General features: G+C 39.7%; 1 protein-coding gene across 3 annotated transcripts in view; it reads left to right on the top strand.

Moving 5' to 3' along the window:
• EPG5 (ectopic P-granules autophagy protein 5 homolog) overlaps positions 1-12960 on the top strand; it is a 142129-nt gene that overhangs the window by 32988 nt on the left and 96181 nt on the right. For all 3 annotated transcript variants that reach the window (XM_033177856.1, XM_033177855.1, XM_033177854.1), the window contains exons 12-13: positions 3994-4148; positions 5824-5964. In XM_033177856.1, the coding sequence (XP_033033747.1) occupies positions 3994-4148; positions 5824-5964 (296 nt within the window). The remainder of the gene's footprint in view (positions 1-3993; positions 4149-5823; positions 5965-12960) is intronic.

Genomic DNA, 12960 nt, shown 5'->3' on the forward strand with positions numbered 1-12960 from the left:
CTGCTCTCCCTATCTTTTTGTGCTTCTCTTCTTTCTCCTAGTCCCTTTTAGAGGGACTAAGAGAAAATGTTTTGCTCTACATACGTATTCAAGTGTAATGATTTTGAAATTCAACAGACTGCTTCACAGTTTTGATGTATTAAACAGCAACTAGCATATCTGAAATCAAAATTTGATTAGTCCCAAACAGTATGCCAGTACACACAGTATTCTAACTTTTAGGAAGCACTTTTTTTTTTGCATTTGTGTGTGAAATTATTCTAGTTGGCAGTTGTATTAACAGATACGTATTGATTGTCTAGAAATTTGTTAAGGCTTTGTGCCCAGCCGTTCCTCTAATATCTTTCTTTTATTGCTGTTTTTTTTAAAGTTGTATTGTTTTTATGAACTAAAGATATAGACAGGTGTACTTTAAAAATTAATTTTGGTGAAAACTTAAGTTTTTGTGTCATACCACCTCTAAACTATAGAATATTTACTTATTTTTATTTATTTATTTATTCTGAGACAAGGTCTCATTCTGTCATCCACTGGAGTGCAGTGGTGTGCTCTTGGCTCACTACAACCTCCGCCTCCTGGGTTCAAGTGATTCTAGTGCCTCAGCCTCCTGAGTAGCTGGGCTTACGGGTCCACGCCACCACACCTGGCTAATTTTTGTATTTTTAGTAGCGACCTGGTTTCATCTTGTTGCCCAGGCTGGTCTTGAACTCCTGACTTCAGGCCCACCTCAGTCTCCCGAAGTGCTGTGATTACAGGTGTGAGTCCCGTGCCTGGCCAGAACATTTACTTATAACAAAATTACAATGTTCAAAATGAAAAACACTATTTAATTAGATGTATGTTGTAGTGATTTTAAAAATCTACCCTATACATTAAAAAATGATGGACAATATACTGAAATACAAGATTAAAAAGAAACACAAGAGATAATTCTATTTTCCAAATTTTTTTTCTTCACAACAGTAAGTAAAGACTGTTTTCCAAATGTTTAAATGTCTGTATCACTTAAAAGAAAACCATATACTTTAAAAATTATTGAGCCTCTAACTGTTTGCAAAGTAGTTTGTGCAGACATTCATGATTTATTTTTTTATTTCCATTTCTTTTTTGAGATGGAGCCTTGCCCCAGCTGGGTTGCAATGGCGCAATCTCGGCTCACTGCAACCTCCGTCTCCTGGGCTCAAGTGATCCTCCTGCCTCAGCCTCCTGAGTAGCTGGGATTACAGGTGCACACCACCATGCCCAGCTAATTTTTATATTTTAGTAGAGACAGGGTTTCTCCATGCTGGCCAGGCTGGTCTTGAGCTCCTGACCTCACGTGATCCACATGCCTCCCAAAATGCTGGGATTATAGGCATGAGCCACCGCACTCAGCCTCCATTTCTATCTTTCTAGATTGATGTCTTTATTCTTCTGTTTCTTTCTTTTCTGGGGCTCTGCGTGCATCCCCTTTTGTCTCTTTCTGTTTTTCTTTTTATCTTTTTAGTGGTAGCTGTGGACTCCTTTACATTGTTCTGCTTTGTAAAATGCTTCCCTGCTGTCCTGGGGGCAGTGCTTTCATTAGACCGTTGCCATGGTTGGACCTGGGCTTACGAGTGAGCTAGGTGAGAGGTCTCACAGCCATTGTCTGTCCTCTGGCGGCTATTTCTGTGGTTGAAATAACTAACACAGAAGCAGACATTTCCTTCGGAAGTGCTGGGATGGTCAGCAGCACTTCTTTTTATACCTGAGTCCTGGGTAGGTCTCCTTTGTAGTGTCATCTCCCTTCATTGCAGACTTACTATCTGCCAGGCTCTGTGTTACCATGTGGCAGATGGAGCCGATGTTGAACAGCTCAGCTCTGTAGTGGATGTGATTCCAGACCCTGAAGCGGCAGTACCAGCCTTGCCTTGCCCTGGAGCTTTGGATCCTGCTGCTGGAGTTCTCTGTCTGGACTCCAGGCTCCCATGGCACTTTTATCTTTATCTCCCTTAGGGCCTGTATCACCTGACCCAGGAGTTAGTGGCACAGTAGAGAAGTTTCATCTGCCTTATTACATTCTAAGCTTGAGACTGGAGTCTTTGCACTGATCTCCTGCTCTAATTTGCTGTTTTTTTCATCTTCTCCTTTGCTTAATCTTTTATAAACCAATTTTGTTATGAGGCTTGGTTTTTATTGTTTGTGGAAGAATAAGGCTTCCTAACATATTTTACCTTCCTAACTTTTTATATTTAATAATTGCCAGAAGTGCTTATTCTTTATAACCAGTTCTTATTTATCTGTGGTAATGGGGGTAGGGTGAGCTTGAAATCAGTTTCCAAGGAACAAATTTTAACTAGTTTTAACATTTCCTAACTAGCACATTTCTCAGCAGTGATTGTTAAAAACCGGTCTGTTTTAATTTGGCTTCTTTTTGTTTATTTCTAGTCTGATCAACATTCTGACTACTGGTAAAGTGTAGCCATAAGCAAATTTGATGATAAATAAATGTAGAAATGTGTTTGTTTGTCCTTATAGTTAATATTTTAAAAGCTAATTAGAAAGTTATTTCACTTTCCCATTGTTTTTTCTATAGAATTATTTAAAATATAAGGCCTTTTCCTTGATTTGTACCTTAAACATTGTAAGTTTGAATGATAATTCTTTTTTTTCTTTTTAAATATCCTTTCACAATGTAAGTTAGAATGATCATGCCAGTTTTCATTGTTCTGAGAATGTTCTGTGTAATAATTTCCACTCTAAATCCAATTTGGAAATGGAAAATGAAAATTGGTTTGGTAAGTGTCCCGGAGTTATTTTGAAAATACAGGAAATTTGGTGAGCTACCTTGGTTTCTCAAATGTGTAAATGTGAACAGAATTATTGGCTTGTTGCCTTCTTACTGTGAAAAGTTCCATCAAGGATATGTATATAAATATATATATATTTATATATTTTTTATTTTTTAATTTATTTTATTTTTAAAATTTTTATTTATTTATTTTTTTAATTTTTAAATTTTTTTTGAAACAGAGTCTTGCTCTGTTGCCCAGGCGGGAGTGCGGTGGCATGATCTTGGCTCACTGCAACCTCTGTCTCCCAGGTTCAAGTGAGTCTCCTGCATCAGTCTCCTGAGTAGCTGGGACTACTGGCATGTGCTACCACGCCCAGCTAATTTTTGTATTTTTAGTAGAGATGGGGCTTTACCATGTTGGCCAGGCTGGCCTCAAACTCCTGACCTCAAGTGATTTGCCTGCTTTTGGCCTCTGAAAGTGCTGGGATTACGAGTGTGAGGCACAGAACCCAGCCAGGGACATATATTTTTTAAATGGGCTTTTTTTCCTTTCCACTGTACAACTTTGCATCTAGTTTACTGTCATGTATATTTGTGAATATTCCCTTCTAATGGCAGAATTTAGTATTGCTTACACAACATCCTTTGTGATATAGGCAAAACACATCACATTTATTATATTGTTTATGACGTTCATTAGTATTTCAGTTACGGTTATAACTAATTTCTTGCCCCCAGTTTTTCTTTATAAGCAAATCTCTTTTTTTGGAATGCCCTATTTGTGCCAAATAGTTTGCTAGTATTAGCAGTTTTCATTAGTCAGGTCTTTGTTTGTCTGATGGTTACCAAGTAGCTTCAAGTGTGCCTTTGAAGTTGGCGGTACTGCCTTTGAAGGTGACTGCCTAGTGACAGCAACAGTGCTTTGCAGTTAACAAAGCGCGTCACCGGTGACATGCTGTTTAATCTTCAATAATTATTAAATAGCCTTTTGAGACAGATGTGCGAACTGAAGCTTAGAGATGTTAAATGTCTCCTGTGAGGTTACATTATATTTAGAGTTCGTTGGAATTTCAGAGGCCATCTGGTCCAGCCTTATTCCTGATGCCTGTAGAAATCTATTTTGGAACAAAGAGAGAACTTTTGTATCTTTAAATATTCCTAAATCTTTTTCTCTGGAAGAATGATTAAAAAATATAAATTTATTCTTTCTCCATTTTACTTTTCTTGATATGAACTTGCAGACCCAGAACATTTCACCAACTTTGAGAAGTGTCTTTCTTCTATGAATAGCTCAGAAGAGATTTGCCTTCTGACTACCTTTGCTCAGATGGCTCAGGCCAGAAGAACCAATGTGGACGAAGACTTCATAAAAATTATTGTTCTGGAGATATATGAGGTTAGAATATGAAGTTTTAGAAATTAGCTAAAAAATGTTTTCTCTTGGATTGTCCATCTGTTGATTTTTTGGGGGGGATTTCTTTTACAAACTGTGACTTATTTAGCTACTGTCTATATTTTTGAGAAGGGATGGAGAATCAGTGGAACATTATTTTGCTACAGGGGTTATTGAAAATGTGAATTATATCCATTCCCCAGTACTTATTATCTTTTGAAATTTGTTGCACCAGTTTCAGTAAGGAAGAGACAGTGTGATACAGCCTGACACTTACAGTTTTTATGCTGTATGTTTCCCTCACCCCACCCCTTCAGCTAAACTCTTCCACTCCAGCTAGTAGCAGAAACCTAGCTTCCCAGCCAGTTTAAATGAGATGGTGGGAAGAATATTGAACCTGGAGTTAGGATACCTGCGTTTTAACTCTGCTATTAATTGGCCATCTCACATCAAAAAAGATAACGTATCACCCCAGGCTTCATTTTCCTCATCTATAATATGAAATTACAGGCTAGGATGAGATCCTTGCATTCTACATCTTTTCAGTGAGCCATCCGTGAGGGTGGAGGGGAGTGAAATTTTGACCCCTGAGCATCTAGGGACTAGCCCAAGGTGGTTACCAAAACGTTCATTGGAGTTTTTTGTATATTTAAAAAGCCCTGCACATTTTACACTTTAAGCTCTCATTTATCTGTTGCTCTGCATACAAAATATCTCCTCCAAAGTATTCAAGTGTACTCAAGTAACATTATGTTTGAAGATGATTATTTGGGTTTTATTATCTTCCCTTAATAATCCAGTTTGAGAATGACAAACCTGGATGTTCTTTCCAGGATCAAATACTTCATTCAGCGATTCCTATACCTGTACTTCATAACCAGGTATAAAGTTAAGATCTTGATGAATCTGGAATTCAGACTGTCTTCATGATCTGAAAAACTTGGGGAGAGAGGACATATTTTCACATACATTAAGTGACATTCTCAAGATCTGTTGCTAAAGTAATATTTATGCTCTTGAGTAAAGTTTCCAGTGTTTTGTCTAGGAGTCACAATAAAAATTACATTCTATATTACATTCTGATCCTTTGTATGTACAATTGAAGCAATACTTAATCTACCTGTGATGCACTATTACATTTTTCCATTTTATTTTATTCTCCATGTTATTTTTCTGTGTATTTCATTGTGTTAAAAAATACCATTGGCATTAATGGATTGTAACATAGACTTTGAAAGACTTAATTCAAAAGAAGTTGGTAAACATTAATGTTTTAGAAGACCTTGTAGTTAGGGATCTTATTTTGTAGGGGAAGCTAGGCATTTCCATGAAATACATTCTGATTTTCATCATTGTAGTGATTTCCTCAAATTTAGAAAAGTTTTGAAACTGCAGGAACCGTTTTATTATTACCGACAAACTTTGGGATATACTTTTTGAATCCACACTTGAAGTCATTGTTATAAAAAGTTGCCATTCTCTTATATTCCTCTCCCTCCACCTTTCAGCCTCAGAGTAGACAGTTGCCTGTATGAAGTTTTAACATTTTTTGGAACATAGTGTCAACTAAGGCTCAATATAAGATTCTTTCTGCTTCGCTTGAAAAAACTATATAAGGGTGTTTTGACTGATAATTGATATTAAAAGTGCCATCTTCTTCCCCCTGTTCCCCATTTAGGTATCTTATGTCACCCTGTCTACCAGAGAGACTTTTTCAAAGGTTGGTCGAGAGCTTTTAGGGACCATCACAGCTGTTCATCCTGAGATAATTTCTGTTCTTCTGGATAGAGTTCAAGAGACCATTGACCAGGTTGGAATGGTAAGAGCACTGATTTTGTTTGTTTTTGCTTTTTTAAATCTTGGAGTAATGGAACATTGGCAAAAATAGGAAGGTTCTTGGGAATGATCTAGTCACTGTGGATATAAACAGGATGAAAGGAACTAACATTTACTGTGCCGGCCTTTGTGTCATTCACTGTGCCAACTTGGGATTAGCTGCTGCTTATAAAAGGATGTGATTGTGTCTCTCAAATCTCAAGGTTGACCTGTGCACCTCCTTCAATAACATATTTTTACTTTACTTATGACCTATAGTTAATTAACAGTTTTATTTCATAATTTGTTTGGCTTTCATAGTTTTTATGAAATAAACCTGGAATAAACAACTGATAAAGAAGGTCCTATTTAAAGTCAGTCAAAAGCAGAATAAATAGTATGTAGTAACAAGTTGAGGAGGACACAGATTTAATTTGTTTCTGTCATTTGTCACAATCCCTTTTGCAATCTTCATGTAGTTTTTCAAATGTTTTCTTGAGATGTAATTCACATACCATACAATTACCTATTTAAAGTGTATAAGTCAGTGGTTTTCAGTCTATTCACAGATATGTGCAACTCTCAACACAGTCAATTTTAGAGCATTTTCATCACCTCAGAAAGAAACCCCATAGACTTCAGCTATCACTCTTTTTTTTTTTTTTTTTTTTTGAGATGGAGTTTCGCTCTTGTTGCCCAGCAGGCTGGAGTGCAGTGGCTCAATCTCGGCTCGCTGCAACCTCTGCCTCCCAAGTTCAAGTGATTCTCCTGTCTCAGCCTCTCAAGTAGCTAGGATTGCAGGTGCCCGCCACCATGCCCAGCTAATTTTTTTGTATTTTTAATAGAGATGGGATTTCACTGCGGAGACCAGCTCGGGGAGACCCTAACCCAGCAGCACTAGAGGAATTAGAAACACACACACAGAAATATAGAGGTGTGAAGTGGGAAATCAGGGGTCTCACAGCCTTCAGAGCTGAGAGCCCAGAGCTGAGAGCCCCGAACAGAAACTTACCCATGTATTTATTAACAGCAAACCAGTCATTAGCATTGTTCCTATAGATACTAAATTTACTAAAAGTATCCCTTATGGGAAATGAAGTGATGGGCTGAATTAAAGGAATAGGTTGGGCTAGTTAACTGCAGCAGGAGCATGTCCTTAAGGCACAGATCGCTCATGCCATTGTTTGTGGCTTTAAGTGGTTTTCCATCCTGGGCGGGCCAGGTGTTCCTTGCCCTCATTCCCGTAAACCCACAACCTTCCAGTGTGGGCGTTAGGGCCATTATGAACATGTTACAGTGCTGCAGAGATTTTGTTTATGGCCAGTTTTGGGGCCAGTTTATGGCCGGATTTTGGGGCGCTTGCTCCCAACATGTCTCCCTTCTTTGATTTGCAAAGAGATGAAAGCAAAGGCAGCTTTGTCACAGTGAGCTACTTCTAGCAGGAGTCAGGATTCGTATCTGCAGACTATACAAAGACAAACAACGTAGATTAAAAGCACAATCATCATTGAAATCACAGAGCTTCCAAGTGTTTTTATCCATTTTAATGGGTTACTAGCTGCTAATTTGTCTGCAACTCCTTCAAGCACTTCAGTTTCTAGCATTAAGGTCAGGTGTGTGTGGGATGCTTTAAATATTTGTTCTTTAATTTTGCAATATCCAAAGACAAGTTTGTAGAGTGCCTTTTTAGATGCTTTTTTATTCTTTTGCACATTTTGATCTTATTAGGAGCATTTAATAGTTTCCACAAATCCTTATGTTTAGCTCCTAGAGCGGGCCATATCATTTGAGGTTCAGATGCCACTATACTACCATGGTTCCAGATAATAGGAACTTTTGATGTACTTACCATTTTTACCATCTGACCATTTTGTTCAGATCATCTGAACATAGTGTGACTGTGGCACACAGACTGAGAGGGGCAGTTCAAGCTAAACATCCCCTTAGGGGACCAATTAATAATGATTCCATAGGAATTGTTGTGTAGCACCTCTGCCTGTTCTGCAAAGCAATCTTCCTAAACAAGTATGTTCATTATTTCTAACTGGGTCCAATCCTGTTTACAAATAGGTTTTTGAGGGCATTATGCCTCAATAATAGGAGCAGATTTATTATGGTAAATACTGAGATCAGAAAGCATGTGTAACTGTGTCATAGAGTGATTTACATCTAGGCATTATTGCCAGCCAAGATTGATCATATGCCCAATAAGTATAATTGTTCTCTGTGTCAGCCCTTATTGAGGGAATACTCAGGGCAGTGGTGATCACCGCTATCATAGCTACCATTAAATTATTCATTGTGACTGGTTGTCCCGCTTTCCTCAGGTTTTCTTCCACCATCTGTGACGGCTTCTTGATCTGTCCCCAGGTGGGTGGCTGTGTTCGACGGGTGTTGCTCTTGACAGTTGGGGTCCTCGTCAGCCTCAGTCTTGACATGGCTGCAACCGGGCGGTCCTTGGGATCCTCCCGGAGTCTCTTCCTCTGCTTCTGGCTCATGATAAGGTTTCAGGTGTCTTGATGGTATCCAAATCAGCTGTTGATTTTGGCCTGGAGAAGCACAAGCGTAACCTCTACCCCAAGTTATTATTTTACCTATTTCCCAACTTTTTGTTACTGGATCTTTCCACCAAATCAATTGTTCTGCTTCTGTCTTTGCAGCTGGTTTCTGTAGACACTGTTCAGCTGCTGATAACATCTGGCCTTTGGGCAGGCTCAAAAAATTTAAAGTTACTAATGCTAGATTCAGTTGCGTCTGTGGGGTTCCATGTTCTCTGTCTCCCCCTTTTTGCTTTTGCAACTGCTGTTTTAGGGAGAGATTCATTGTTTCCCCTATGGTTTGTCTTTGAGAATTGTATGGAATACCAGTAATGTGTTTAATATTTCACATAGAGAAAAATGTAACTAGAGCTTGGCTAGTATAGCCTGGGGCATTATCTGTTTTAATAGAAGCTGGAATGCCCATCACTGCAAAACACTGCAAAAGATGACATTTAATACAGGCAGAAGACTCTCCTGATTGGCATGTAGCCCAGACAAAGTGAGAAAAGGTGTCCACACATACACGTATATAAGCTAGTCTCCCAAACGAGGGAATATGTGTGACATCCATTTGCCAAAGAGAGTTAGGTTCCAATCCTCGAGGATTAGCTCCTCCTGTAAAAGATGAGGAATGTACCATTTGGCAAGTTGGGCATTGCTGGATAATAGCTTTAGTTTCTTTCCAGGTAATGTTGTATCTACGTTTGAGACCAGAGGCATTAACATGGGTTAAATTGTGAAAGTGTCTAGCATTAGATATTGCATTAGCAATTAGGTGATCAGCCATTTGATTTCTTTCAGTCAAAGGTCCTGGAAGAGGTGTATGAGCCCTAATGTGAGTGACGTACCCTTTTTGGGTACATTCTACTCTTAACTGCTGTTTGCAATTGGGTAAATAAAGTCATCAGTTGTTCATCTGTATGAAATAGTAACTGAACATTTTCAATTAACTGTGTGGAATGAACCACATATGAAGAATCAGAAATCACATTAATAGGCATATCAAAAGCAATCAATACCTCAATTACAGCGACAAGCTCCGCTTTTTGAGCTGAAGTATAAGGCGTCTGGAAAACTTTCCCTTTTGTTCCAGAATAAGAAGCTTTACCATTAGTAGACCCCATCTGTAAAACAATGAAAACACTTAGCAGGCTGCAGTTTGTTTACTGCAGGGATTGTAAATGCAAACCATTCACAGTCTTGCTCAGCTAAGGGGATAGTAAAGAAAGAGTGTTTTAAATCTATGACTATTAAAAGCCAGTTTTTTGGAATGACAGCAGGAGAAGACAATCCTGGCTGTAATGCTCCCATGGGTTGTATAACTGAATTGATAGCTCTTAAGTCAGTTAATATTCTCCATTTACCTGATTTTTTTCTTAATTATGAAAACTGGAGAGTTCCGAGGAGAAAATGTTGGAGCTATGTACCCATTTTCTAATGGTTCAGTAACTAATGTCTCTAAAGCCTCCAGTTTCTCTTTACTTAGTGGCCATTGTTCTATCCAAATGGGCTTATCTGTTAACCATTTTAAAGGTATAGGTTCTGGAGGCTTAACAATGGCCACCATCAAAAATGGTATCTTAATCTTTGGTGGGAACTTTTTAAACCTTGCGAATTTTTTTCTACTCTCATACCAGGGGCATACCCCATTTCATGCATTGTATGTTGACTTTGAGGACCATATAATTGTTCTGAAATTAGAACTTGTGCTCCCCATTGTTGTAATAAATCTCTTCCCCATAAATTTTTAGGTACAGAAGTTATAATTGGTTGAATAGTCCCAGGTTGTCCATTGGGCCCTTCACAATGCAAAATATAACTACTTTAATATACTTCAGGGGCTTTACCAACTCCAACTATGTTAAATTGAATGGGTTGAATTGGCCATGTGCATGGCCAGTGCTGTAGAGAAATGATTGAAATGTCCGCTCCTGTATCTACCAAACCTTTAAATTTCTTTCCCTGAATAGTTATTTCACAGGTAGGACGTTTATCAGTAATTTGATTTACCCGATAAGCTGCTTTGCCTTGTTTATATGTGCTTCCAAATCCTCCTGTTCATTTAATTTCACTTTTCCCCATTCCCACATACGGCACAGTCAGGAGCTGTGCTATGCGCTCTCCTGGACTCTGCTTTCCAGGGAACAGACGTAGATACAACAGTTTGAATTTCCCCATTGTAATCTGAATCAATGACTCCTGCATGTTATTTGTGTGCCTTTTAAACTTAAACCAGACCTTCCTGAAAGTAATCCTATTGTGCCTGCTGGCAAGGGTCCACAGACTCCTGTTGGGACCTTTTGCAGGGATTCCCCAGGCAGAAGGCTCACAGCTTTTGTGCAGCATAAATCTACTGCAGCACTACCAGCTGTGGTGGGGGACAGACATTGCACAGGGGTGAGGGAATGGCCTGAGCTGGAAATGCCCTGGTTTAGAACGGGGCTCGGGACGGGCCCCTCATGGCGTTTCCTGAAATCGGGTTCCCATCTTTATCAAACGTAGAGTGACACTGATTAGCCCAATGTTTTCCTTTTTTACATTGTGGAAATACTTCAGGCTCAACAGTTTTCTTTTTTCCCCTATCTGGCGGCCTGACTCGCTGATTTTTTTCTACATTCTTTTTTAGTATGAGCATGCTTCCCACAGTTAAAACAAGCTCCAGGAAATGGAGTATTTCCTTTTTCATCTCTCAGGCCTGCCATTGCCTGTGCTAGCAGAGTAGCTTTGTGCAGATTACCTCCGATACCATCACAGGCCTTGATATAATCAACTAAATATGCTTTCCCTCTGATAGATCGCAGAACAGCCTGGCATTCGGGATTAGCATTGTCAAAAGCTAATAACTGCAACACTATATCCTGAGCAGCCAAATCTGCAATTTTAAGAGACTCCTGTAACCGAGCTATAAAATCAACATATGGTTCTCTTGGACTCTGTTTTATAGCACTAAAGGAAGGGTATTGTTCCCCACCTGAAGTGATTTTTTTCCCAAGCTCTAATGCACACTCCTCTAAACTGTTCTGTGGCATCATCCTGCATGACCACTTGTGTATCGAAAACCAGCCCAGCCACCAACCCCCAAAAGTTGGTCTGCAGTTATATTAATTTGAGGTTGGGCCTGGGCATTGTGAGCAGCCTGAATGGAAGCTTCATCTGCCCACCAAGTTTTAAATTGTAAGAACTGAGCAGGAGTTAGATAAGCTTGAGTAACAGCGTCCTAGTCAGTAGGTATCATTTGACTAGAAACAGCAACATTCTTTAACGGTCCCATTACAAAAGGAGAACCTGGTCTATACTGATTTATAACTTGTTTAAATTCTTTGAGTAATTTAAAAGGAAAAGGCTCAAATGTATCTGTAATATTTTCCTGTTGATCTGTGGGGTGTGTTCTAACAGGGAACTGCCAAGCCTCTAAATCACCCTCTCGTCTAGCTTTCTGAAGTCCTACCTGAATAGAACTAAGAGTGGTCGCTCGAGGTGCTGCTCGGGCAGTCACTGGGGCAACTACTTTTCGCCCAGTGTCCTCTGGAAAAGAAAGATTTGGAGGATCTTTTTCTTCAAAATAATAATGAGGGGGTGCAGAAGGGTAGGGATGAACCTCTCCTTCTTTTGCTGCTGTAGCTTTAGCTGGTAAATAAACATGCTCTGTAACCTCTTCTGTTACTTTGCTATACTCTCCTTCCTCCTCATTATCAGTGTGAAAAAGTTCCAAGGGAGAACGAACCAGACCCCACACCTGTCCCACTGTTACTCCGATGCTTCTGAGCTCCCCTTCTTACTCACCATGGGGATTGTTTTAAGAGTACTCGGGTGTCCTCCAGCTAGTTTTCCATTCTAACCATCGCTCTGGCGACCCTTCGACCTGGATTTGAGGGCCCACGTTGGGCGCCACTTGATGAGATCAGATCAGTCGGGGAGACCCTAACCCAGTGGCGCTGGAGGAATTATAGACACACACAGAAATATAGAGGTGTGAAGTGGGAATTAGGGGTCTCATAGCCTTCAGAGCTGAGAGCCCCGAACAGAGATTTACCCACGTATTTATTAACAGCAAACCAATCATTAGCATTGTTTCTAGAGATATTAAATTAACTAAAAGTATCCCTTATGGGAACCAAAAGGATGGGCCGAATTAAAGGAATAGGTTGGGCTAGTTAACTGCAGCAGGAGCACGTCCTTAAGGCACAGATCGCTCATGCTATTGTTTGTGGCTTAAGAATGCCTTTAAGCGGTTTTCTGCCCTGGGTGGGCCAGGTGTTCCTTGCCCTCATTCCTGTAAACCCACAACCTTCCAGTGTGGGCGTTAGGGCCATTATGAACATGTTACAGTGCTGCAGAGATTTTGTTTATGGCCAGTTTTGGGGCCAGTTTATGGCTGGATTTTGGGTTGCTTGCTCCCAACATTTCACCATGTTGGTCAGGCTGGTCTTGAACTCCTGACTTCAGGTGATCTACCCGCC

The sequence above is a fragment of the Trachypithecus francoisi genome, unplaced genomic scaffold (genome assembly GCF_009764315.1).
Source record: "Trachypithecus francoisi isolate TF-2019V2 unplaced genomic scaffold, Tfra_2.0 Lachesis_group19, whole genome shotgun sequence".
In the NCBI taxonomy this organism is placed as follows: domain Eukaryota; kingdom Metazoa; phylum Chordata; class Mammalia; order Primates; family Cercopithecidae; genus Trachypithecus; species Trachypithecus francoisi.